General features: G+C 36.7%; 1 protein-coding gene across 1 annotated transcript in view; it reads left to right on the forward strand.

The window, feature by feature from the left end:
* The window catches only part of LOC136872205 (paramyosin), a 294,381-nt gene that overhangs the window by 221,215 nt on the left and 45,374 nt on the right, over positions 1–27,792 (forward strand). Inside the window, exons 4-5 of the mRNA XM_067146038.2 lie at positions 4,138–4,265; positions 9,579–9,745. Coding sequence (XP_067002139.2) covers positions 4,138–4,265; positions 9,579–9,745 — 295 coding nt within the window. The remainder of the gene's footprint in view (positions 1–4,137; positions 4,266–9,578; positions 9,746–27,792) is intronic.

Raw genomic sequence — 27,792 nt, forward strand, 5'->3', positions numbered from 1 at the left:
AATGGCAGGAGGTCTGGTATATGGTTACAGAGGTTCATGCAGCTCACCTTTATTGCGGGTGTGCCTAAGAAGAGCTGTACCAACTCAGGATGAGGACACGAGTTTACTTTAGGCCCTAAAAGATGCTGCCATCGAGGAGTGGGACCGTTTGCCTCAAGAAATGCTCATTGATTTGGCACTGACATGACCTGTCGCATTCAAGAGTGCAACAGGGTTCGTAGAGGATCAACGCGTTATTGGCCCATAATACCACATCTGCTAACTCTCCCAACTCGTTGACAGACACCCACTCCCCCCTACCTCCCTCATTCCCACCATCTCCCCCCTACGTAATGACAGCAAGCCCATAACTCCTCCCTCCCAAGCACTTCCCCCTCCACTACAACTTCATGGATACAATACGAGAAATAAGAACCATAAGACCTTCAAAAACACAACAACACCCAACACAAATAAATAACATCTCACCTACGTATAGAAAATAGACATCAACACTATCCACGTAATTTTCGAGACCATACACCGCCCACCCACCCCCGCGCTCTCTTTTTTTTTCAGTCTCAATACCATATCAACCAGCACTCCCAACACATATACAAGCTCGCCCCTTCACTCTACCTCCCACCTTTCCGTCAACTCTCCTCTGCGCGTGAACTTTGCCCATAGCTCCTCCCTCTCAAATGCTCCCCCCTCCACCATGACCACATAAATACATGCGCGGAATACTGGCTGAACTTACTAACAGTTAGTCAACACTTACCCCGAACAAGTAGTTTCTCAGCGGCATATATGGTATGTAATACTAACATTTACTCTTCTTTACTTAAGATCTTTTCTTTTAAACACCAATGTAATAATATCTTGATTACAGATAACTTCCACTCCATCCACCACAGCTTTTAACAACACGCTAGCATCCAGCACGCACCAGAACCAACATGGCGTGCCACTACAGCTCCACTTCACAGACAGAATGAAGATGACTTGTCCTAACCGTGACACTCCGTCTCAGTCGTAGTGTACTCTCACATTTGATCCCTCCACTGTTGATTACGCCAAATATAAATCTCAATTCTATTTCTCTAGGCCAGCATCACAAAACAAAAACTTCAACCCGATATTCTTCATGTTTTCAATTACGACAATACCTCCGTTTAAAGTCTCATCAACCATTCTCACGCAGGTATTTTTCACATAGCATTCAAAGTTATCAAGAAGTTAACAAAACTCAATAAGTGAGTGATTCTAACACCGCAACATGTTCCTTGAAAATACCATTATCAACAAAAAACGGCCGTCATTGTTGCCATTCACAATGCACCATCTACTCAACGACCTTTCTTTTCAACTACACCAAAATTATGCCTAAACATTACGACATCCAATCCAATTTCCTTCCACGCCAGCCATCTTCACCGTTGCTTGTGGAGCCATATTCACGAACCCGGGACTTCAAACAGACAGCTTTCAGTATGACTGCTCTCCTAATGAAGCCTCATTTGGTAATCTCAAAAAACGTTGGAATATTTTTCCTGCAAACCACTGCTGCACATTACGGTGTAGTCGCCTTGTCAATACTGTGACATCAACCAGCGGCAGAAATCAAGGTTATGCACATTGGTGCCAGACATTTTCTATCCTTTCTCCCCAAACTTCTCCCATGTAAATATGTTATTATAAACCTTGTAATTTCCCAACTTTTCAATAGAATAACATCAGTATTACTGTGTAAGTTGCCCTGTCAATACTTGATCATCAACCAACGGCAGAAATTATTGTTATGCACGTTGGTGCCAGACATTTTGTATCCCTTCTCCACAAACAGCTTCCATGTAAATATATACAGGGTTATTCACCTAACATGTTACACGGAAATAACTTCTAAACCGTTAAAGATATCGGCATTTTGTTTTCATATTCGTAAATGGTACCCAGGGTCTTGTAAAATAATGTGCTACTTAGTCTCATGCGTGATTAATAACTGAGATATTGATACTAACTCCATATTTTTAAATAGAACGGCACAAATTCATACAGCTGTTTTAAAAGTTCATCTGCGTACAAGTTCAAATATGTAAGTATTTTCAAAATCGGACAATTACTTTTTGAGATATAAGTAAGAACAGCATGCGTGGTTTGGCTTGCCGCATCAGACGGCGTGAAGTCGGGCAAGGACATATTGAGGCGCAAGCTGCTTCCTGGCCTTGATTCCAGCCACAGAACGGATACCAGGCATGTACTGTAAACATAATGTGATGTACCGTAACATAGCCTGGGTGTGCAACGTTATTGTATGACTGGCGAACACACATGGCTGAACTCACTCCCAGGAAATTGCTGTATAAATTTGTGCCATTCTATTTAAAAATATGGAGTTAGTATCAATATCTCAGTTGTCAGTCACCCCATGAGACTAAATAGCACGTTATTTTACAAGACCCTGCGTACCATTTACGAATATGAAAACAGAATGCAGATATCTTTAATGGTTTAGAAGTTATTTGCGTGTAACATGTTGGGTGAATAACCCTGTATATAAGCTTTGTAATTTTCTAAATTTTCTAATAGAGTAGCATCAATGATTCATGTCAGACCACCACGGCTAGACACTGTTAAAATGCCCTGCGATTTTACGCATTGGTGCCGACTACTGTTTACCTTAGATGGCCCCATGTAAATATGTAATATAATCTTTTTTAAATCCATAATATTAATGAACATTGTTTTTCTCATTGATTATTAATGAACATTGTTTTTCTCATTGACATTTTAGTAACATTTTCCTTACATTTCTGATAGTTTAACGTCAATATTTCATACGGACCACTGCTAATGGACACTGTTAAATACCTTGTGTTCTTACCTATTGGTGCCAATCACTTATCTTTCCCTTAAACTGCCCCCATGTAAATATGTTAAGTTAACCTTTGGAAGACATACCCTAACATTTTGACGCTGTTATCCTTCACAACTGGTAATTTACAGCCAACGGCTGATATATGTTGGTATCCATATTAATAATGAACATTGTTTTTTGACTATCCCTACTGTAATATGTCAATTTTATTTTTTAGTAATTACAATTTAATTACAAATCAGGTACCTCAATTATGCCTTGAGGTAGTACTGCCTTCAGTGTAAGGTGAAACATGTCTCATATGGAAATAAAGATAAATTCCAAACTGTTTAAAAATTTTAAGGTATTTAATAGGTGATATTATAAACTAATTAGCATCCTACATATAGTATCCTCAATACGGATCCATTACTTGCAACACTGGACCTACACTGGGAGTTCTGGTCTGGGGAACAATTTTCTATGATAGCAGGAGCACTCTCGTGGTTATTCCATGCACCCTGACTGTAGATGTGTACTGTACGTCCGCCTGGTGAATCGACCTGTTGTGCTGCCATTCATGAACATTCCCAGGAGTGTTTTCCAACAGGATAATGCATGCCCCCATGCCACTGTTGTAACCCAACATGCTTTACAGAGTGTTGACGTGTTGCCGTGGCCTGCTCGATCCCCTGATCTGTCCCCATTCGAGCACGTATGAGACATCATTGGACGACAACTCCAGCGTCATCCACAACCAGCATGAACCGTCCCTGTATTGACTGACTAAGTGCAACAGGCTTGGAACTCTATCCCATAAGCTGACATCTGGCACCTGTATGACACAATGCATACACGTTTGCATGCCTGCATTCAACAGTCAGGTGATTACACCAGTTATTATTGGACCAGCATGGCACATTTGCGATGGCTTTTCTCGCGCAGATATTAACCTGTAGTCTTGTATTTTTAATCAGTTAAATTTGTTATCTCGCCAAATATATAGCCAAAATTTCCATATTCTACATTCCTTATTGCATGGTGTTTGGATATTTTTTTTTCTTCCAGTATATAACTTGTTATTCTGTGACTCTCACTTTCTTTGGAGAAGGTATTTTTGATCTCAATCCATTGCTTCTGCCCAGAACAATCAGTTGTTCAATTTCTCCATCGTTTTCAAATATGTAATCTATGTATTATAAATCTATTGGATATTTAAACTTATAAGCCATAGCTTAATAACTCGATTTTTAATTTGCTGGAAGTGTCTGTCTTTGATTTATGTTACATTTCTTTTTCAGCTGGAGAACTTAAACCTAAAGCGGACAGTGGAAGAACAGGAAGATCAACTACGGTGTCAACAAGCTTTCCAAGAGAGCAACATTTCTTGTCAAAACAAGGTCAGGGAGGCTATGATGGAGGTTCACAGGTCAGTCGATGTTCTTTTGAAGAAGTATTGGGCTGGGCTGAGTAGCTCAGGTGGTAAAGTGCTGGCCTTCTGAGACCAACTTGGCAGGTTCGATCCTGGCTCAGTCAGGTGGTATTTGAAGTTGATCAAATACATCAGCCTCATGTTGGTAGATTTACTGTCACATAAAAAAACTCTTGCATAACAAATTTCCGTTACCCCACTATCTCCAAAAACCATTAAAAAGTAGTCAGTAGGATGTAAAAACCAATAGCGTTTATTATTGTTATTGAGGCAAGGAAAACGTTGTGCGTTTCAGGAGGAAAAACGTGAAGGGGAAGGATTGCTTTGCTGTACCTGCGCTTAAAACGATAATTATCATCACAATCAGTCACATTCAATTTACAGTTGCATTCTACATTTTAAGGTTTATGGGGCCTAGATAATCTTTCAATTCACACACTCTCATTGCCCTTGCTGAAATCAAATTCGAAGCCCGAAAGTTCCAAAATGTGCCATTTTCTAAAAAAATATTTTTTAATGATATGACGTTTAAAATATATAGCATAAATATTAAAACTGCAATACTTAGTCAGTTTTATATTATGGGAACATAAAACCAAATAATTCTGTGTAATTTTAAGATTTTTTTAGTAAAAACTAAGAACATCGGGCGGTTCTTATCTGAAAGGCATCTACGGGTCAGGTAGTTGGAGTGAGCATGATTTCATGCAGCCTTGCCCTTATCTTTATTTGTGGGAGCACTTATGCATACTATCTGCTTCCTCTTACATTTCATTAGTCTCTTTTTCATCTGGAAATGAAGTCACTTTGAAGTTTTATTTTGGAGTAGAATGTTGTGAGCTTATAGTTCAGTAAGAAAGTGTTCATCATGTTGTGTCAAGGATGTATAAATGATCTAGATAACTTTTGTTATATATGTAGGGAAATATGTATTGCCTAAGCAGGGGCATAATGTCATAAAATTTGTCAAAAAGGCATGTCATGCCTATTTTGGAATCATACTTGGAGACCAAACTAAATCTTGAGCACCATACAATGCATGTAGAGTATGCATTGAAGAACTTCACCAATGGGTCAATAGCAAAAAGGAAAAGAACATCACTACATTTTGGAATATCTGTGGTTTGGAGAGAGCAGTCAAACCATAGCAAAGACTGCTACTTCTGGTCACATAATGTGAAGGGGTACAATTGTAAACATAAAAACCAAATTGTGTATCCAGTTGTTCGGTCAGCCATTTTACCTGTGCCTCATGGGGCTGATGTACCAATCCCTGTGTGACCAGAAAATCATGAATGTTTGCTTATCCGAATCTGATGCAGAAGTAAGGGAAACTGTGACCATTGACAAAGGCTCTCTTCCAGAATCATCTGCTGCAGAACATGGGTGAATTAAATGACTTAGCAAGGGATCTTGCTTTCACTAAAGAGTTAGCTGAGTTGTTAGGTTCTAGACTACAAGAAAAAATGTGCACTACCCAGAAACATTGTTCTATTGGTACCAACAAAGCAAAAATGATTTTAAATCCTGTTTCTCCAAAAGTGGCCATCTTATATGTTGTAGTAATGTGAAAAAACTTATGCTAAATTTTTTGTCTTCCAGACTATGATCAACGTGAATGAAGACTGTTCACTGATGCTTCCAAGTGAAGTTTAAATGATGTCCTCCTTCATAACTGAAATATTTTTGGTTCGGTTGCCTATTCAGAGGTCTTATTTTTTATTTTATTTTTTTAATAACTGTTGAGTTCTTCAATCTGCTGAAACTAATTTTGATAAATAAATTTGTAAACTATCTGAACAGAATTATACTTGAAGAAGAAACAACTTAACTAAAAGAGAATGGCATGTTTCGTTCTTACAAGAATATCATCAGATTCTATCAAATCACACTCAAATACACAAGAACCTCGTTTATCCAGATTAAGTGGGACCAGAACTGATCCAGATTATTGAAAATCCAGATAATCTGAAAAAAGCTTAACAAAAACAAATACAATACATGTAATATAATCTATTAACATAAGTTGTAGAGTAATATCTTTTTCAATTGTACAAAAAATATAAGAACACTTTTGTTAAATTTATGATTCTGATTTATGCACTAAAAGAATGTGTGAGTGTTTTTCTGTTTTACATTTGTATAGCATTTGTGCACAGCATGATCACGAAGATGTTTTACTAACATCAGTTATTACATAAAATCAGCTTCATGGTCTGCATCGCACTTACACAGATTCAAAACTAAGTATTTTTTATTTTTCACCTTGTCGATACACTAAATTGCTTAAGGCAACTTATTGGTTAAAAGTGGTACATGTTTCATATATTATAAACATCTTCAGCCACATAACACTCTTTAGATGAAAAATTCATATAATGACAAAGTATCAATGCTTTAGAGGAAGTGTCCTTAAAATTAACATAAGAAGATTGACAATATTATGTGGCTGAAGATGTTTATAATATACGAAACATGTACCACTTTTAACCAATAAGTTGCCTTAAGCAATTTAGTGTATCGACAAGGTGGAAAATAAAAAATACCTAGTTGTGAACATCAGTTATGTCGGTGTGGTTTCAGTTTGGGATTCTAAATAGGCCATCAGTTTGTCCAGCTGCATTGTTGCCTCTCCATGAGTCATTGTTTCTTCCGATGGAGCGTCAGTTTCATTTTCGAATTCACCATCACTCTCGTCAGCTGCCAAGGAACAAAAGGCAATAATATCTTCTTTTGTCATTATGCCGTAGCCTGAATTACAGTCATTTTTCAACCAAGCATATACATCATTCTATTTACATCCGAGCATCTGGGAATGCATGCAAATGTGTCAAGGAACTCAGAAGAGTCCACAACTTTACAAACCTTGGTGGTAGATGCACAGATAGAAGCCCATAGATGTTTCCAAGACTTTTTAATTGTCATTTCACTAACTTGATCCCATGCAGATGCGATAATATAAATAATGTCTTTCATATTTATTGATTTCAATACTAAAATTACACCATATTCCCCCTCTTCTTCAATCAGTTTGCTGAGCAGCTGCCTCCTGTATAACTGCTTGATGTTTTCCAATACACCTTAGTCCATTGGTTGCAACAGAGCTGTTACATTAGATGGCAGACATTTCACTCGGATATCCCCATTGACCAATTATTATACTCCCGGATGTGACGGCGCATTGTCAGTGAACAAAATGGCCTTCAGTGGCAAACCTTGTTTCATTAAAAACCTTGTTATGTTCAGCATGAAGTCTTCTTGGAACCAGTTTTTGAAAGTTCCACTGTCCACCCACGCATTCTTTTGGGATGTGTAAAAAACCGGCAAGGCAGATCAATTCACATTTTTAAGAGCACAGGGTTTTTTTATTTCCCTATTAACAGGAGAAGAAATTTATATCCCCCAGATGCATTGGCACATGCCATAATTGTAATGCAATCTTTACTTCTTTTATAACCCCTTGCCAATTCATCTAATTTAGACGCTAGTGTCTTATTTTGTAGCATGCGATGAAACAGCCCAGATTCATCGGCGTTATATATCTGATCTGACATTAAGTTATCGGAGCAAATAATGTCTTGAAATTCCTTTATGAAACTGCCATAATGAGCTTTCCACCTTTCCAACCAACCCTGACTGGCTGTGAAGTTAGGATCTCCATTTGCTGGCTTGCTGTTTAAACTAAGCGCCTTTTCTTGTAAAATCAGCCCTAAAATCAGAGCGCCATGCTCCCTTTTATCACTAAACCACATGAATCTACAGATTCATTCATTCTAGAGATTCATTTCTTGCTTTCTTTACTATGGCCGGCCCCGTGGTGTAGGGGTAGCGTGCCTGCCTCTCACCCGGAGGCCCTGGGTTCGATTCCTGGCCAGGTCAGGGATTTTTCTCTCGACCTGAGGGCTGGCTCGAGGTCAATTCAGCCTACGTGATTAGAATTGAGGAGCTATCTGATGGTAAGATGGCGGCCCCGGTCTCGAAAGCCCAGAATAACAGCCGAGAGGATGCGTCGTGCTGACCCTACGGCCCCTCGTAATCTGCAGGTCTTCGAGCTGAGCAGCAGTCACGGGGCAGGCCAAAGCCCTTTCAAGGGCATTAAGTGCCATGGGGTTTGGTTTTTTAGTTTTTTTCTTTACTATGGCATGATTCTCTAAACTATCTTTCGTCATCATTTTAAAACAGAAGTCTTCAATTTCTTTTCAGTTTTTCTTCCAATCAGACACAGCTGAAATCTCTACGCCACAGTCTACAGCAATATTTTTCAAAAGTTCTCCTTTGTCCAGCCTGTTTAATGCTTCTAACTTTTTGTCCATGGAAATAACCACTTTCTTCCATTTTCAAGCCATTACACGCTCACTCAAAACAATACAATAGTGCACAGGAAAATACTGTAACTGTACAAATGAAAAATGAAAAATGAAAACCTACAACCTGTTTTCCAGTCATTGACCAGGTCAAGGATGGAATGAATGAAGCCCCCATCTTGCGACGAGGATAGGAATTGTGCTGGCTGCTGAGGCCTGTTGTACTCCTCTGGGGCAATGATTAATGACTGACAGATGAAATGAAATTAAATGATAATGGAGAGTGTTGCTGGAATGAAAGATGACAGGGAAAACTGTAGTATCTGGAGAAAAACCTGTCCCGCCTCTGCTTTGTCCAGCACAAATCTCACATGGAATAACCAGGCACAGACTACTGGATATGATGACTCATTCCCTTCCTCTTTCATCACGTTAAGCAATCACACAGTGGGTCGTTGTCCTCCTCCGTAGCATAACGGTTAGTGTTATTAGCTGCCATCCTCGGGGGCCCGGGTTCGATTCCCGGTACTGCCAGAAATTTAAGAATGGCAGGAGGGCTGGTATATGGTTGAAACGGATAATGCAGCTCACCTCCTTGTTCACTTCCAGGCAAATTCCATGACAGTTCCTATTCATAGGCCAGAGCCAATTCCTTTCACCTCCTTTCCCAATTTCATTCACCTTCATACATTAGCTCCTCAACTGAGATTGGTGTCAGGAAGGGTATCCAGCCATAAAAACATGCCTTATATATTCATCTCACCTCATCCCTGTTCCTGTAACGAATGCGACTAAGGGTAGGTATACTACATTTGTAGGGACCCTAGCCTTCCCTACTTCCTCCCAAAATCAGCCACTGCTTGCCTCTGCCACTTTTCCTGCTCTGAGAAACTCGGATAAGCAATTCATTCTTAAGTTCAGGGAAAATCCAGTTCTTGCATAGGAAATTTTATTTTCCTTTTTTTTATTTTATTGAAATGATGTTTCAGATATTAAATATTTTCAGCCAGTTGCAGAAACTAGAAGAAGATCACAAATATTTAGCTAGAACAGTTGAAGCAGCAAACTCCTTGAGTTCACGACTGCAAATGAATGCAAAACACTACTCATGTATTCAAGAGAAAGAACGACAGCAAATGAGGCACTTGGAACAAACTGTGGTTGCTCTGAGAGGTAAGAAAAACTTGATTATACCCTGAAGCTGTAACCAACTTTGTTCTATTCTGTTATATTGACATGACTAAAATATCTGTCTGATTTTAAATTAACATTCACTATAAATATATTGGATATTTATACTTAACTATTAGATGAAGCCACAGGTAGCATCATTAATGGAAATATGTGGATTATGAATGGATTATGAACTATTACTTCTAGGTTGTGCTTTAAGTGAATCTATGTAAATAAATTAGAATTTTTTCTGTATACTTCAGATTTTTGTATTATACTTCATTTCTGTCTTAGATTAGGTGTACAAAAGTCAAAAGTATGTTCAGTTTAATTATTGTCTATCTCTTTATTACATAATGGAAAAATGGCTAAACAGAATTACCCAAAACCCAGTATTTAAGTTCAGGGATAGGTGGGGAGAGGCAGCAAAGAGTTACCAGCCCTTGCTGGTACTGTCACGCAACGGCAGTGAGCATGGTTAGCGGTAAGCATATGGATTGAATACATCATCATCATAGACTGTTATGCCTTTCAGTGTTCAGTCTGCAAGCCTCTTTGAATTTACTAAATGTTGCCAGAATCCTCTATTGAATGTTTAAACAATAAATATTTAATTACGCTCAGTGAGCACGGACAAAGTATTTAACTTCCGTACAGAATAACCTTATTGATTCTGTCGTCAATTTGCACCATAGAACATGGTATCTTTCACAGAGTTCACCACATCTCCTGCACTTACAATCAATGCAATGTTCATAAAAATATTTCATTTTACACAATTTATAATGAAACTCATGGATGGCAAACCTAGTCATTAAGTGTCTCAGTTGATAACCTCCTTGTGTCCACTCATGGCGTTGCTCAGGTAGAAATCCTCCTCCTTTGCAGCAGTTCTTGTAGGAGGTGGCAGGGAGCAGATAGACAAAGTGTTTGCTTTAGAAAGGACAATTTCAAATTCTCAATACTTTTTAGTTGTGCCTGTTTTTTAGATACACTCTTATATTTTTCTAGTCTGTAGATTGTTATTGGCTGATGTTCAAATTAAATACTTCTATAGCTGTGAAGGCCCTTCAGGAACTCTGAAAAGTGGTGGAAAAAGGGGCTCTGGTTAAGACACAGCAGGTCATTATGCTACTTAGGATCCAGAATGGGTAAAAAAAAAAAAAAAAAAAAAAAAAGTAAATAAATAAATGCAATGTAAATATTAATCTTATACCAGTTGTATAGTATCATTTGAAGTAATTCCACATACTGTATATCAGTTGACTATATTTGTAAGTAGTACAGGAGATATTATAAGTAGAATTTTGTAAACAATATAGATTTATTAAGGATGAGCTGTGTGTTTAATAGAAAACATTGTTAGCGTAAATTGTATAATATTGTATTATAGGAAAATTTTCTTCTCTTGTTAATTTAATATTTAGTGCTTGACAATAATGTATTTTAGTGTACCATTTGCCACCGAGGTAGACACCTCATTTGCAAATAAAGAGATTTTGATTTGATTTTGAATGTATAGTTTATGAGTGGAGTTCTTGTTGAGCACATGTTATTAGTGTTGGATTCCTACACTTGTTGTTGAACATTATTTGTGTTAGCTATCGGTATGATGACCAGAGTTGGGAAGTAATTGAGTAAAAGTAATCAGATTACAGTATTTGTAATGATTACATTCTTAGCCATTTTTACTTCTAATCATTACTTTTTACAAAAAATAATTCTTACTTGTAATTTACCTCATAAAATAAAATTGTTACATTCCAGTAATCATTACTTTCTAGTAAATGATGGAATCAAGGAAAAAGTAAATGATGATGAAACTTTTCTCAGTTCTACTCTAACAGAATTAGTAGCATCACCAGATCTGGATGAGGTATCGGTACTTTCTTACCTCATTTAAAGTTAAAAACTTCATCACTGATCCGTATTGAACTAATAATTATAATGCTAAAAAGAGAGAAAGATGTTCCACCTATTCAATACAATACTCTTGTTGCACAAATTAATGTAGCAACATGTTTAATATGTTATGTGACTGGTTTTGACATATATCCATGTCATCATCAGCCGATACAAAAATGGCAAGAAGTCAACACACAAAAAACAAAAAAGTTAATTGTAACACTTATGACACTTTTCTTGAAGAATTAATAATAGAAGTTCATGTAGCACTTTTAAGTGAAGATAATTTTGTAGATATCTCAGGTTCCTGAGCACTCTTGCTGTAGATCTTGAGGTTAAAAAACGATCCAGTACTTCCGAAGACATCAAACTTATTCCAACGATGTTCTTAAAATTAACCACAGGTATTTCTTCAAGTTCCTCTGTAACACATCTTTTCAGTAAATGCAAAGATGTACTTTCCTCCCCAAAGAGGTCAAAGGCTAGCCATAAGAAATTTAGAACCAATATTTTATTTTAAAAATAAATTGCAAATTATCTTAAATGCTAAAAGTCATTAACTAAAATGAATATGATGGGAAAATATCATTTTGAAAGTTACAAACTATCCTGTTTGGTTTCACCTAGTGATGATAACCATTACCCTGTCTCTATGGTAAAAAAACACACACACACTTTTGTATTATCCTAGCCCCATGAGAAAAAAAATATCAGTGATTTCCTTAAGACTAGTGTTCTGTAAATGAACTGTAAATTGTAATTTTACTCGTTACTGGTTGAAGAAGTAATTTGTAATTTTAATTGAGTAAAATATTTAGCCCAGTTACATTTTTCTCGTACTCCTCCCATCATTGATGGTGACGTGTAGTATAGGACAATGGGTATTTCTAATTGAGACATTTCTCCTAAGGAGGAAATCATATGACAATATGACTCCTTGACTGAATGGTCATTGTTGAGCCCTTTGATTCAGAGGGTCCCAGGTTCGATTCCCAGCCAGGTTGGGGATTTTAATCACGTGTGATTAACTCCTCTGACTCAAGGACTGGGTCTTTGTGTTTGTCCCAACACTCTTCTCTTTATATTCAGACAACACACCACAATACCAACCATTTTAAATTATTTTTTGTTAAGAAGGAAGCCTTACTTTCCAGTGTCAACTCAGTTAAACGTAACACAGTGTGTACTTTTTTTTACAGTTCTGTTATTGTGTCATATTTTATATTGAATTTATGTGTTTGACAGACTGAAAAGCTTTTAAGTTACACTACCAACCACCACAGGAACACACAATAGTGATTACATCCCTCCACATAAGGTATGTCAGGAATGACATCTGACCGTAAAACAGGGCCAAATCCAGATGTACAACACAGCTTGCACCCATGACCCCACAGGTGTGGGAAAAGCAGTAAAAGAAGAAGAAATCATATGACAGAACTGTTTGCAAATTTCTACATCATTTCTTTGGTGTGACAAACAGGGTCTGTTGTAAACAAAAAGAGAGAACCACACAAGAGGGGATTAATATATTCAAACAAGAATGGACGTCAGCCCACAGAAATCCCAATTGCTGCAGGAGTGTGGTATTTCACAAAGATCAACATTACAGGGACTGTTATCCTTACAAAGTGTCAGTGGTTCATCAATTACCACAGGATCCAACTGTCCACATAAATTTCTGTTGGTGAATGCTGCAGTCTGCCCATGATCTTTTAATTATGGACGACAAAGCTCATTTCCATTTAAGTGGCTATGTGAATTCTCAGAATCCAAGGTACTGGGACATTGACAATCCTCATTTAGTGCATAAAATTCCTCTTCACAATCAGAAAGTTAGCATTTGGTGTGGCAATACTGGACACAGAATAATTTATAATTTATGATACAGTTAACTCTGAACAGTACAGTGTGTGCATACTGCAGCCAGACTGAGGAAAAAAGCAGTATGCCTACTTCCAGCAAGATAACTCTACTACCCATACAGTTCATCAGTCAATGTATACATTAGAACAGGTGTTCACTGAGCTAATAATTAGTTGTGGACTTCGGTCCCATCATACCTGTGTCTGTTTTTTATTTGTGGAGAATTTTAATACAGAAAGTGTACAAGAACAATCCATGTCCTCTTGAAGCCCTGGAGAATGAAATCAGACAACTGATACATGGAATGTCAGAATCAGAGATGCAACAAGTGTTTCTAATTTTGTTACGCTGATGCAACGTTTGTACTGAGAACGATTACAAGATATTAGAATCATTCCGTATTGATGGTTTTTACTTTACAAAGGAAAAAAATTAATGTATCCTCCTAAATCAATACAAAACATAATTCCATCATTAGATGGAGCAATAAAATTCAAACATGTTTCGACTCATTTGAGCCATCTTCATTGAAATAAGAGGGGGGGGGGGGTTAAAGTAATATACATAATACAAGCTAAAAATGTGCTAAAAACATAATGAAGGAACAAATGAAAACACAAAAGAAACAGACGGAAATAAAAACTATAACAATATACAATATTTACATCACTAGATGGAGTAATAAATGACTCGCTGAGACAAATTCAGGGAAAAAAGGTTAATGTAAAACATAATTGAATCCAAAAAATGTGCTAAACCTACAAAGAAAAGAAATCATACAGACGGAAACGAAACAATAAGTGCTAATAGTGAGGTTGCGGACCTCTTAAAATAATTTTTTTTAGTTTGATAACAGTTCAAAATACAGGACGAAATCACTGTGTTGAAAATTCAGGCTGACAGTCTGTCTTTGTAGAAACACTATCGCACAAATGGCTAGGAGGGGAGTGAAAAATCTTGAAAAACCAAGTTTGAGAGGAGACAACGTGCCAGGTGAAATGCATGTGATAAGTGATGGAAAAACACCGATAAATTAAAAATTTTAGAATAACAGCAATTCCTTCTCAGTTTAGCAGTTCCGTTCTCGAAGATTATTTCCAAGGTTGACTAGGTGTGTTTGCCTTATTTTAAATGGTCAGGAGGGAAGTGACAAAATTGAGAAGCTATGTTAAAGAAGTAACAGGTGCATGGTACACTGTAAGTGACCATAGTGGAAACCGTCAATGAATTTCCAATCTGTAATGGAAAAAACGAGGTTGTGTGAGTACTTGGGCTGATAAGTAAAAAAGTGTAAAATGGGTGTGAAGAAAACATTGAACTTGTGGTACTTAAAAGGTGGTTGTTCTCTTGAACCGGCTTGGCCTTCACAAAGTTAACCATTCCGTTCGTACAATCGAGCCTATAGTTGGCACAGCTGTATTTGTAAGGATGGGAGGAGCAGAGGGGGAAGGGGGGTGCAGGGCTGGTGGGGAGAGGGTGGGGGTGGGGGTGGGTAGGGGGGAGTGGTGATGAGTTGGAAAGCCGATATTCCCATTAGACCCATTATCAGTTTCGGAAATAGTCCGACCTATGAGGTATCTCGGTTCATTCACAATTTCCTCAAATCACACTATTGTTTTCAAGCCAATACATCAGTAAAGAATTCCATAGAATTTTGCAATAAAATTAAACACTTTAATTTATACAAACACCACATTCTTCATTCATTTGACATTACTAACATGCATGTTAATGTGCCCGTTAACAACACTATAATTGATTAAGAACAATCTTTCCAAATTCAGCAATTTAAGTATAGGCAAAATAGATGAATTTATTTGGATTCTGAAGTTTACATTGAATAACAGTTTCTTTATTTTCAATAATGTCATTTACCAACAGATAGAGATCTTCCCATGGGGTCACCAGCTTCAGAGATCCTTGCAGATATTTACATCGATCATTTAGAACATTCTCACATCATTGGTAAAATTAACAGCATTCAACACTGGACACGCTTTGTAGAAGACACGTTTGTTATTTTAGACTCCCATGTTACTAACAGCAACACAGTACTGTACTTGAATTTCTCAACTCCATTGACCCACTTATAAAATTCACCACAGAGTCAGAAAACAATATTGCCCTCAATTACCTGGACTTAACCATTATGCGCAGCAGCAACAACATCCTTTAATATATACAGGAAACCTAGCCACACCATCAATCCCATCCAACAAACTTCCGTGCACCCAGACATATATATGAAAGCAGCTTACAATAGCATGGTACTCAGAGCATTAACTGTTCCTTTATCGTACATGTAACAAGCTTTAACAGCTTCATTTTAGATAATAATCTCATATTGACTATAAATCAAATAGCAAATATTTAAGATTAACCAAATACAGTAAAGACAATACGCGACACTCAGTGAGATATCGAGGAACAGCTATTAGAGCTCTCTCTAGCGGATTGACCTGAGAACTACTGATTCTGTCATAAGAGCACGTGTATTTGTGTGTGAAGTTTTTGGTGTTATTTATGTGTTTTCAGTGAGCTGACATAATTAAATAGTAGCGTGTGTCATTCCTTGATATCTCCTCTCAAATGAGGGGAAAGGTATGTGCTGTGATTGGCTGCAATAACTATGAAGCGCAGAAGGATTCGCGGTCTTTCTTCCGTTCCCCTCATGACAAGAAAATGTAAGTAATATTGTGTTTGCATATATATTCTTCCAGTGACAAAGAGATTTTTATAGTACTTCATAATCTTCTGACCTGCTCAACCCATATTTTAAGTGGATTAAAATATAATATGCATATTTTATTGTATAGTGCAGCAGTTAACCTTCAAAACCGATGTGTTGTTGCAGGTGTGATCTGTGGGTTTGATTTAATTCAGGAAAATACATATGCATATGAGTGTGGCTGGTTGTGTTCCAAGTTACCCCATTTGGAATGCCATAATGCGTTGTCAAGCACTGAAGAAAATATGGGTGATTTAAGAAATGTACCTATTTTGTTGAAACAATATGATGATGAAATTTGCTTTACCCTAATGTAATGGCATTATGGCAAGTACTGCTTATAGGGAAAGTTTGAATGTTTTTGAGGCTAAATTTATAGATTTTCTTTCTGTTAGTAGGCTTCAAGTTAAAAGGAAAATTGTCCAGCTCTTAAATATAAATTCATTGAATCATGTGTGTAAGGAATGTGCCGATATTTTTGTTGACAAGTGTTTTAATATGATGATACAATGCTTTTAAATAAGAAAAAAGAAAAATCTAGCCGTGAACGTTTAGGCAGGAATTCTAAAGCTAAAAAGTAATGCATAAATGGAAGATCAAGTTCTTTCACAGCAGTCCATTTCACATCTTGATTATATGTCTAATTTCAGTCTTTAAATAATAACATGTTAAATAATTCTTCATTCATTTATCCAGAATTGCTTTAGCAACTTTGAAGTTAATATCTTAGTAACACTTACTTTCTAAATGCAATTTATCCATTTCCATATATACATTTCCATTGGTATTTGAATTTAGCGTGAATTTTCAGGTCAAGTCACTAGAAGTGCCACTTGTGACTTGCCTCCCATTTTAACAAGGCTAAATCCGGAAGTGTCACGTATTGTCTCTGCTGTATTTGGATTAACTTAAATATTATATTTAAGTGGTCCACCTATTCAATACATACATAATTTATTACATTTAGTACATGAGACACATTTCAAAGCCCTTTGTCATTGGGCCCAATTGAATGGGACTCTTACCAAAAACACTTAAACTTTAAACTTAAACCATATTAAACAAAGTAATTTGGACAAGAAATTAAGAGCCCATACTTCTGCCAAACCAAGGGAGAACACAATAATAGAAACCCAATTCCATCCACCCATTAAGAATTTATCTGACATTCCCTTCAGTATAACAGAAGAAACTATCCTTAGTAATGGACCTAAACATAATTGGCCCCATTCTAATAAACTAAAAGACAGGATAGATACAGTTGCAGATATAGAAAAATCAATACAAAAATTACCCCTAGACTAACAAGAAGAAATACGGGTTGAAATTATAAAGAAACTAAAGGATGCCTTAGTCAACTCTGATAGAAAAGATGAACCTAAACATACTAATAATAGACAATTAAAAGAACTTAAATGAAAGATTCAAGATAATAATCTTATAGTTATAAAGGCCGTTAAAGGTAATTTTACAGTCATTTTGGACAAAACTCAATATGTCAAAAAAACAGAACTATTCTTCTCAGAAAGCAATATTTCAATAGTTAAGAAAGATCCCACTAATGGACTCCAAAAAATGTTGAAACAACTAATGAATGAACAGGAAACTAAAAAGCTGTTCAGTATGAACCCTGGACTTCCTACTGCTAGAGTGATGCCAAAAATACATAAACCAGGGATACCCATCAGACCTATTATAAATTATAAGACTAGTCCAACTTTTAAAGTGTCACAATATGTTCACAAATTTCTTCGAACACATTTGAAATTTTACAACAATAAATCTATAAAGAATTCTTCGAATTCTGTAATGCTACTAAAAATTTTAGAGTTAAATTCCAATCACACAATACACTCGTCTGTTATTCTGGAAAAAGAAACCATTAACATTATTAAAGAGAATTTGATCCAATTTAGCCACTTGAGTCTTCAAGAAAGGCATTGTCTTAAACAATAACTATTTTATGTTTAACGACAAAGTCTACCGACAAAGAAGTCTTCCGATGGGTGCCCCAGCATCAGGCATCTTAGCCAAAATTTACATCTATCACATGGAAAAAACTAAAATTATCGATAAATGTGAAGGATTATACCATTGGTCTAGATATGTAGATGACACCTTTGTGATATTAAATGAAAGAATAACTAACGGTCAGGCTTTTTTAAACCAACTTAACTCTCTTGATCCATCTGTTAAGTTCACACTCAATTCTGAAGTAGATAACACTTAAATTATTTAGACTTGAAAGTTACTAGAAATAATAAAAACCTATTATTTAATATTTTTAGGAAACCAACGCAGACCGTTAACATGATCAAAAATGATTCTATACATCTGGGAGCTCATAAAAGAGCTGGTTTCTTTAGTATGATTTACAGAGCATTTAATGTTCCTCTTTCAGCTTCGGATCTAAAAAAGAAATTAATACTGTATACTATATAGCATATAAGAATGGCTACAAAAAAGAATTTGTACACGAGATTACAAATAAAATATAAAATAAACCTGTGACTACTTTAGTAAAAGAACAAAAAGAAGAAGAGAAGAAGAAATATGCTGTATTCACATATAACAACAGTAAAGTATATAGGATTATGAATTTATTCAAGAGACATAATTTAAGAATCGCTTTTAGGGCTAACAACATCAATCAATCAATCAATCAATCAATACTGATCTGCATTTAGGGCAGTCGCCCAGGTGGCAGATTTCCTATCTGTTGCTTTCCTAGCCTTTTCCTAAATGATTTCAAAGAAATTGGAAATTTATTGAACGTCTCCCTTGGTAAGTTATTCCAATCCCTAACTCCCCTTCCTATAAATGAATATTTGCCCCAGTTTGTCCTCTTGAATTCCAACTTTATCTTCATATTGTGATCTTTCCTACTTTTATAAACGCCATTCAAACTTATTCGTCTACTAATGTCATTCCATGCCAACTCTCCGCTGACAGCTCAGAACATACCACTTAAATACAAAGTATGTTACAAGTGTTTATTTATATATCCACCTATTCAATACAAAGAGATCTTTTTAGAAATTAAATATTATTATAAAATGTTAAGGGACATGTTTTGCCCATATTAAGGGCATCATCAGCCTCAAATTCAAACCTGTATGGTGAAAAATCAGGATCCTGATTGCTCTTACAAGCCATAAAAAGAGATATCATTATAGGTGTCAGTCTAAACATACAAAATATTAGAATGTCCTTGGCTAAAATTGGAGTATCAAGCTGCATGTCATAAGTTCACATGAATATACTTTCCGGAGTGTTGAAAAACTTGTTGGGGTAGGGCAGTAAACAGCTCAGTCTTTATAATGAAACAGAAATGTGCCTCCTTGAAGATGATAAGAAAAAGCAAAGCTGATACACTGTTACAGATGTCAATATCGTATGTTGTGATAAGACAACAGATCTCTTAAATGGCTGTTCAGCTGCCTATAGTCTATTTAACTGGCTGAAGGAGTGAAAGTCGAATGTGTTATGATAAGATAACAGTCTTCCTTACGTAATTGTGGGAGCAAGGAAAAAGCATTCGGTTGTCTATAGATGTATTTATCTTATTTGAAGGACAAAAGTCAAAGGTTTATCGACGTTGATAGAGCTCTTTGGTGTGAAGACAAAAGGACCGAATGCTTTTTCCTTGCTCCCACAATTACGTAAGGAAGACTGTTATCTTATCATAACACATTTGACTTTCACTCCTTCAGCCAGTTAAATAGACTATAGGCAGCTGAACAGCCATTTAAGAGATCTGTTGTCTTATCACAACATACGATATTGACATCTGTAACAGTGTATCAGCTTTGCTTTTTCTTATCATCTTCAAGGAGGCACATTTCTGTTTCATTATAAAGACTGAGCTGTTTACTACCCTACTCCAACAAGTATTTCGACGCTCCGGAAAGTATATTCATGTGAACTTATGACATGCAGCTTGATACTGCAATTTTAGCCAAGGACATTCTAATATTTTGTATGTTTAGACTGACACCTATAATGATATCCTCTTTTTATGGCTTGTAAGAGCAACCAGGATCCTGATTTTTCAACATACAGGTTTGAATTTGAGGCTGATGATGCCCTTAATATGGGCAAAACATGTCCCTTAACATTTTATAATAATATTTCATTTCTAAAAAGATCTCTTTGTATTGAATAGGTGGATATATAAATAAACACTTGTAACATACTTTGTATTTACGTACATTTCAATACGGACCTAACATGAGAATTATAACATGTAACATACCACTTAGTCGAGCAGCTCTTCTTCTTTCTCTCAATTCTTCCCAACCCAAACATTGCAACATTTTTGTAACGCTACTCTTTTGTCAGAAATCACCCAGAACAAATCGAGCTGCTTTTCTTTGGATTTTTTCCAGTTCTTGAATCAGGTAATCCTGGTGAGGGTCCCATACACTGGAACCATACTCTAGTTGGGGTCTTACCAGAGACTTATATGCCCTCTCCTTTACATCCTTACTACAACCCCTAAACACCCTCATAACCATGTGCAGAGATCTGTACCCTTTATTTACAATCCCATTTATGTGATTACCCCAATGAAGATCTTTTCTTATATTAACACCTAGATACTTACAATGATCCCCAAAAGGAACTTTCACCCCATCAATGCAGTAATTAAAACTGAGAGGACTTTTCCTATTTGTGAAACTCACAACCTGACTTTTAACCCCGTTTATCATCATACCATTGCCTGCTGTCTATCTCACAACATTTTCGAGGTCACGCTGCAGTTGCTCACAATCTTGTAACTTATTTATCACTCTATAGAGAATAACATCATCCGCAAAAAGCCTTACCTCTGATTCCACTCCTTTACTCATATCATTTATATATATATAAGAAAACATAAAGGTCCGATAATACTGCCTTGAGGAATTCCCCTCTTAATTATTACAGGGTCAGATAAAGCTTCACCTACCCTAATTCTCTGAGATCTGTTTTCTAGAAATATAGCAACCCATTCAGTCACTCTTTTGTCTAGTCCAATTGCACTCATTTTTGCCAGTAGTCTCCCATGATCCACCCTATCAAATGCTTTAGACAGGTCAATCGCGATACAGTCCATTTGACCTCCAGAATCCAAGATATCTGCTATATCTTGCTGGAATCCTACAAGTTGAGCTTCAGTGGAATAACCTTTCCTAAAACCGAATTGCCTTCTATCGAACCAGTTATTAATTTCACAAACATGTCTAATATAATCAGAAAGAATGCCTTCCCGAAGCTTACATACAATGCATGTCAAACTTACTGGCCTGTAATTTTCAGCTTTATGTCTGTCACTCTTTCCTTTATACACAGGGGCTACTATAGCAACTCTCCATTCATCTGGTATAACTCCTCCGACCAAACAATAATCAAATAAGTACTTCAGATATGGTACTATATCCCAACCCATTGTCTTTAGTATATCCCCAGAAATCTGATCAATTCCAGCCGCTTTTCTAGTTTTCAACTTTTGTATCTTATTGTAAATGTCATTGTTATCATATGTAAATTTTATTACTTCTTTGGCCCTAGTCTCCTCCTCTATCTCGACATTTTCCTTGTAACCAACAATCTTTACATACTGCTGACTGAATACTTCTGCCTTTTGAAGATCCTCACATACACACTCCCCTTGTTCATTAATTATTCCTGGAATGTCCTTCTTGGAACCTGTTTCTACCTTAAAATACCTATACATACCCTTCCATTTTTCACTAAAATTCATATGACTGCCAATTATGTTTGCCATCATGTTATCCTTAGCTGCCTTCTTTGCTAGTCTGTTTACATTTTTATTTACCGTTTTCCACCGATCATAGTTACTTTTTAGAAACTGCCTCATGCCTGCTTTATCAGCCATATGGTACTGCCTAACAGTCCTACTTTTCAGACCTTCCTTTCTATCACATTTATTTTTAACTACCACAAAAACAGCTTCATGATCACTAATACCATCTATTACTTCAGTTTCCCTATAGATCTCATCTGGTTTTATCAGCACGACATCCAGGATATTTTTCCCTCTGGTTGGTTCCATCACTTTCTGAATCAGCTGTCCTTCCCATATTAACTTATTTGCCATTTGTTGGTCATGCTTCCTGTCGTTCGCATTTCCTTCCCAATTGACATCTGGCAAATTCAGATCTCCCGCTACAATCACATTTCTTTCCATGTCGTTTCCCACATAGCTGACTATCCTATCAAATAATTCCGAATCCGCGTCAGTGCTACCCTTTCCCGATCTGTACACTCCAAATATATCAAGTTGCCTATTATCTTTAGAAATGAGCCTTACACCTAGAATTTCATGTGTCTCATCTTTAACTTTTTCGTAGCTTACAAATTCTTCTTTCACCAGAATGAACACTCCTCCTCCCACCATTCCTATCCTATCTCTACGATACACACTCCAGTGCCGTGAGAAAATTTCTGCATTCATTATATCATTTCTCAGCCATGATTCAACTCCTATTACAATATCTGGTAAATATATATATCTATTAAATTACTTAATTCTATTCCTTTCCTTACAATACTTCTACAGTTCAACACTAACAATTTTATGTCATCCCTACTTGATTTCCAGTTCCCTGTTCCCTTATCACCGCTCCCTAGGCCATCCCGTTTCCCTGAATGTACCTCCCTATTACCCTTCCAAACAAATTTCCTAACTTATACGTACCACTGCGGTTTAAATGAAGGCCATCTGAGCGCAGATCCCTATCTCCTACCCACCCATTAGGATCTAGAAATTTCACTCCCAGTTTCCCACATACCCACTCCATAGTCTCATTTAAATCCCCAATCACCCTCCAGACAGTATCCCTTCTACACAGTATTCCACTAATAACAATCTCCGCTTTCTTAAACTTCACCCGTGCTGCATTTACCAGATCCCCCACATCTCCAACTATGTTGGTACTTATATCAGCTTGCCTTACGTTGTTGGTACCAACGTGAAACACTACCACCTTCTCCTTCCCCTCCTCCCTCTCTTCTACTTTCCTCAACATCTGCCTCAACCTAATTCCTGGATAACACTCTACCCTGATACCCTTTCCTCCACACACTTTCCCCACGTGTCTAACGATGGAATCCCCCATGACCAGAGCCTCAACCCTACCCACCTCGTTTGATCCCCTCCCCTCCTGGTCAGCCCTATCTTTCCTGATAGCTGCAGAAGCTACTTCCTCCTCAAAATTATTTTATAACACCCATATCGTTAATAATAATAAATTTCAAAATTGGAGTGTATACAAATTGAAATGTGCGAGTTGTTTAAGTACATATATTAGACAAACCGGAAGGAACTTTGTTGCAAGATATCAGGAACATGCCAGGGCCAAGAAATACAACAGATACTCGGCCATGAGTGATCACATGACAGACTCCAATCACATGTTTACAAACCTTAAAATCTTGAAAACTATAAATAAAGGCCATTTATAGAATATATATAAGGAAATTTACATTTATCTGGACCAAAGGAACAATCCAACGTGTAATATTAATGCTCTTTCTGAGAAGTGTAACATCTTGTATGAAGAATTAATGAAAGCAAAAGTTAGAAAGATACGTCAAACTTTAACGTCACACACTCGGTGACACTCAGATCATTCCTCCTAGGACACGCCCTCCCACTTCCCCTCCACATTCCCCGTTCAACGTAGCAACTACCAGTACTTGTTTGGAATCAGATACACACTTACCTCAGCAGAAGTGCGTCCTTTTCTGCACATTGGGGCGAATAACAAGCAACACGATTTAAATCACATTATATTATTTCATCTTCCATCTCTCTTTACTTACACTTAGTTTTTTTCTTTTAATTTCAGACAGAATAGTATTCAGTTCTACAAATAACTTTACTGCTTCGGCCCTGTGTTGACTTTAAATCCTGAAATGTTCATTTTTATATAAAAATTAAGGAATGTCCATCAAAGGTTGTATAGATCTTTCATCAAGAAATATTTTAAATCAAGAGTTCTTATTCACAACAATGATCATTTTAAGATTTTATGAATACAACTGTTAGTTCCCACGAACTTCATCATCAAGAGTTTAATGAATAATTCAACCAGTTTTATTGATTATATGACTTGCAACTTTAACAAAGTTTGCCAATATTTTATTTTAAATATCCTATCATACAACAATGTATGGGAGCGAAACATGTACTAAATGTAATAAATTATATATGTATTGAATAGGCGGACCACTTAAATATAATATTTAATCTTAAATATTTGCTATTTGTTCCTTTATCTCACAAGAATTACAAAAAAACAAATTAATACTATTTACAATATTGCAGAACACAACGGTTTCGGTAGAACTTTCATCAGCAGAAACATTAATAGATATAAGAGCAGACCCAAGACCACCCTAGAAAAAGATTCCGCTCCTAAAGAAAAGTTTTCCACATTCACTTGCAATAATAGTAGCATCTACCAAATTTCTAATATTTTAAAAGAACACAACGTCAAATAGCATTTAGAACCTCTCACAGCAACTCCAAACTCATTTTCTATCCACACACTGTCAACAATAACAATAATAACATTAATAATAGATATTTGAACTCCAGAGTTTACAAATTAGAATGCCAATCCTGTAATTCCAGCTATATAGGTCAAACAGGCCACAATTTTGTCATACGATATGCCGAACATCGCAACGCTCTCAAATATAATCGTTTTTCAGCTATGAGTAAACATCATAAAGCATTCAGCCACGAATACACATCAATATATAACGATCTTAAAATCTTGCATTATGAGCAAAAAGTCACCTTGCTCAACGTTCTCTAGAGCATCCACATCGATTTAGATCAGTTTATGAACCCCTCTCACAATTTAAATGAAATCAACAAAAAAAAAAAAAAAACATTCTACTTGTATCATTCATTCCATATATTTGTCAGAACTTCTATAATAAAAACAAACCCTGCCTCCCTCTCTCCAACTCACCACTACTCCCCTCTCCCCTCCAACCCACCCTCTCCCCACCAGCCCTACACCCCCGTTCCCCCTGCACTACTCTCATCCTTGCAAACACAGCTGAGCCAACAATAGACTCAGTCGTACAAATGGGACCGTTAACTTTGAGAAGGCCAGGCCGGTTCGAGAGGACAACCACCTTTTAAGTACCATAAGGTTAACGGTTTCTTCACACCCATTTTGCACTTTTTACTTATCAGCCCAAGTTTCTCACACAACCTTGTTTTTTCCATTACAGATTGGAACTTCATTGATGGTTTCCATTATGGTCACTTACAGTTTACCATGCACCTGTTATTTCTCTAACACAGCTTCTCAATTTTGTCGCTGCCCTCCTGACCATTTAAAATAAGGCAAACACACCTAGTCAACCTTGGAAATAATCTTCCAGAATGGGACCGCTAAATTGAGAAGAAATTGAGAATGCTGTCATTCTAAACTTTTAAATTCATTGGCGTTTTTCCATCACTTATCACATACATTTCACCTGGCACGCTGTCTCCTTTCAAACTTGGTTTCTCAAGATTTTTTGCTCCCCTCCTAGCCATTCGTGGGATGGTATTTCTACAAAGACAGACAGTAAGCCTGAATTTTCAACACAGTGATTTCGTCCTGTTTTTTTAAACTGTTATCAAACTAAAAAATTTATTCTAAGAGTTCCACATCCTCACTATTAGCTCTTATTGTTTCGTTTCCGTCTGTATAATTTCTTTTCTTCGTAGGTTTGGCACATTTTTTGGATTCAATTATGTTTTATATTAATTTTTTTTCACTGAATTTGTCTCAGCGAGTTATTTATTACTCCATCTAGTGATGTAAAGATTGTTTATTGTTATTTTTGTTATTTCTGTCTGTCTCTTTTGTTTTTTCATTTGTTCCTTCATTATGCTTTAAGCACATTTTTAGCTTGTATTATGTAGATTACTTTAATCCCCCCATTTCACTGAAGATGGCTCGAGCGAGTCGAAACATGTTTGAATTTTATTGCTCCATCTAATGATTGGAATTATGTTTTGTGTTGAACTAGGAGGATACATTTAATTGTTTCCTTTGTAAACTGAGAACAATTGACAAAATTTTTAACAGATGCTTTGATGGAAGGTAAGATCTACATTACTTTTCAAATTCATTCTTTATTAACTCTAATAATTTAGGCCTGCCGTAATGAAACTGAGCACCTGACCATGCTGCTACTAGTCTAGCAGTATAGCAGTGGATTGTGGGCAGTCTTTTCCATCGAAGTCCCTTGCATAATGCCGTAACTTTCTTGCTGTTTCTCCCTATATTATTTCATTAGCATACAGTGGTATAGCAATATTTGCAAGAGCAGGACAGGAATGTCAAATGTCTCTGTTAATATTAATCATACTAGAAAACTGTAAGGAATATTTACATTTAGAGTTTAGAGTGATTACAACTTCATATTAATGAGGAAACTCTAAATGTAATAACACTTTGATGTATTGAATAGGTGGTTTATAATACATTTATTGTTAGTTGAAGTGTATTCCATCTCATCTGCTGCTACTCATTTCTGCTAGATAACAGTATTACTGTAATTGTACAGAAGCAGACCTGTCAACAAAGGGTACAACTAGTATGCAATATGAGCCGAATCCATATTCCAAAGTTATATGACCTAAAATACTGGACTCTTCTTTCACTGATAAGACTGCTCACCAGTTTATAGTAGTACATGCATTTTAAAAAAAATAGAACTAACCACTCCTTTCCTGCCTATAAATACAAGATGGAATAAAAGTCATAAAACTGAAAATTTAAATTGTTCATTTCTTGACATAAGTTATGAAAAATTGAGACTTTGATATCATTTTTTTCTTCTTCCTCTGGTGCTGCCTCCTCACACAAGGCTGGCGACCATCTTGGAGTATTTTGTTCCTATTTTATATTTCCTATACCAGACCGCTGGCGCCAGCCCCGCGGTGTAGGGGTAGGATGCCTGCCTCTTACCTGGAGGCCCCGGGTTTGATTCCTGGCCAGGTCAGGGATTTTTACCAGCATCTGAGGGCGGGTTTGAGGTCCACTCAGCTTATGTGATTACAATTGAGGAGCTATCTGACGGTGAGGTGGCGGCCCTGGTCTCGAAAGCCAAGAATAACAGCCGAGAGGATCTGTTGTACTGACCAAACGACACCTTGTAATCTGCAGGCCTTCGGGTTGAGCGGCGGTCACTTGGCAGGCCATGGCCATTCGAGGCTGTTGCACCATGGGGTTTGGGTTTGGTTTTATACCGGAGCGCTGTATCATGGATGTCATGACATTGTCGGAGGTTTCACGCTCAGTACAATCTTCTCTACCCATATTCAAGTTTTACCTTCTGTCTTGCTTCCTATGATCCATTGTATCAGACTGTATTTATAATGGCAGAAGATGTGACCTAAATAGGCTGCTTTCCTGCATTTTGTGAGGTTTAAGACTTAACCATTTAGGTACTGATTTACAAATGGTGAAACATATAAGAGGAAAGGAAACAGTCTCCACATCTTCATACAAAATAAATAAAAATA

This window comes from Anabrus simplex, chromosome 4 (assembly GCF_040414725.1).
Source record: "Anabrus simplex isolate iqAnaSimp1 chromosome 4, ASM4041472v1, whole genome shotgun sequence".
In the NCBI taxonomy this organism is placed as follows: Eukaryota; Metazoa; Arthropoda; class Insecta; order Orthoptera; family Tettigoniidae; genus Anabrus; species Anabrus simplex.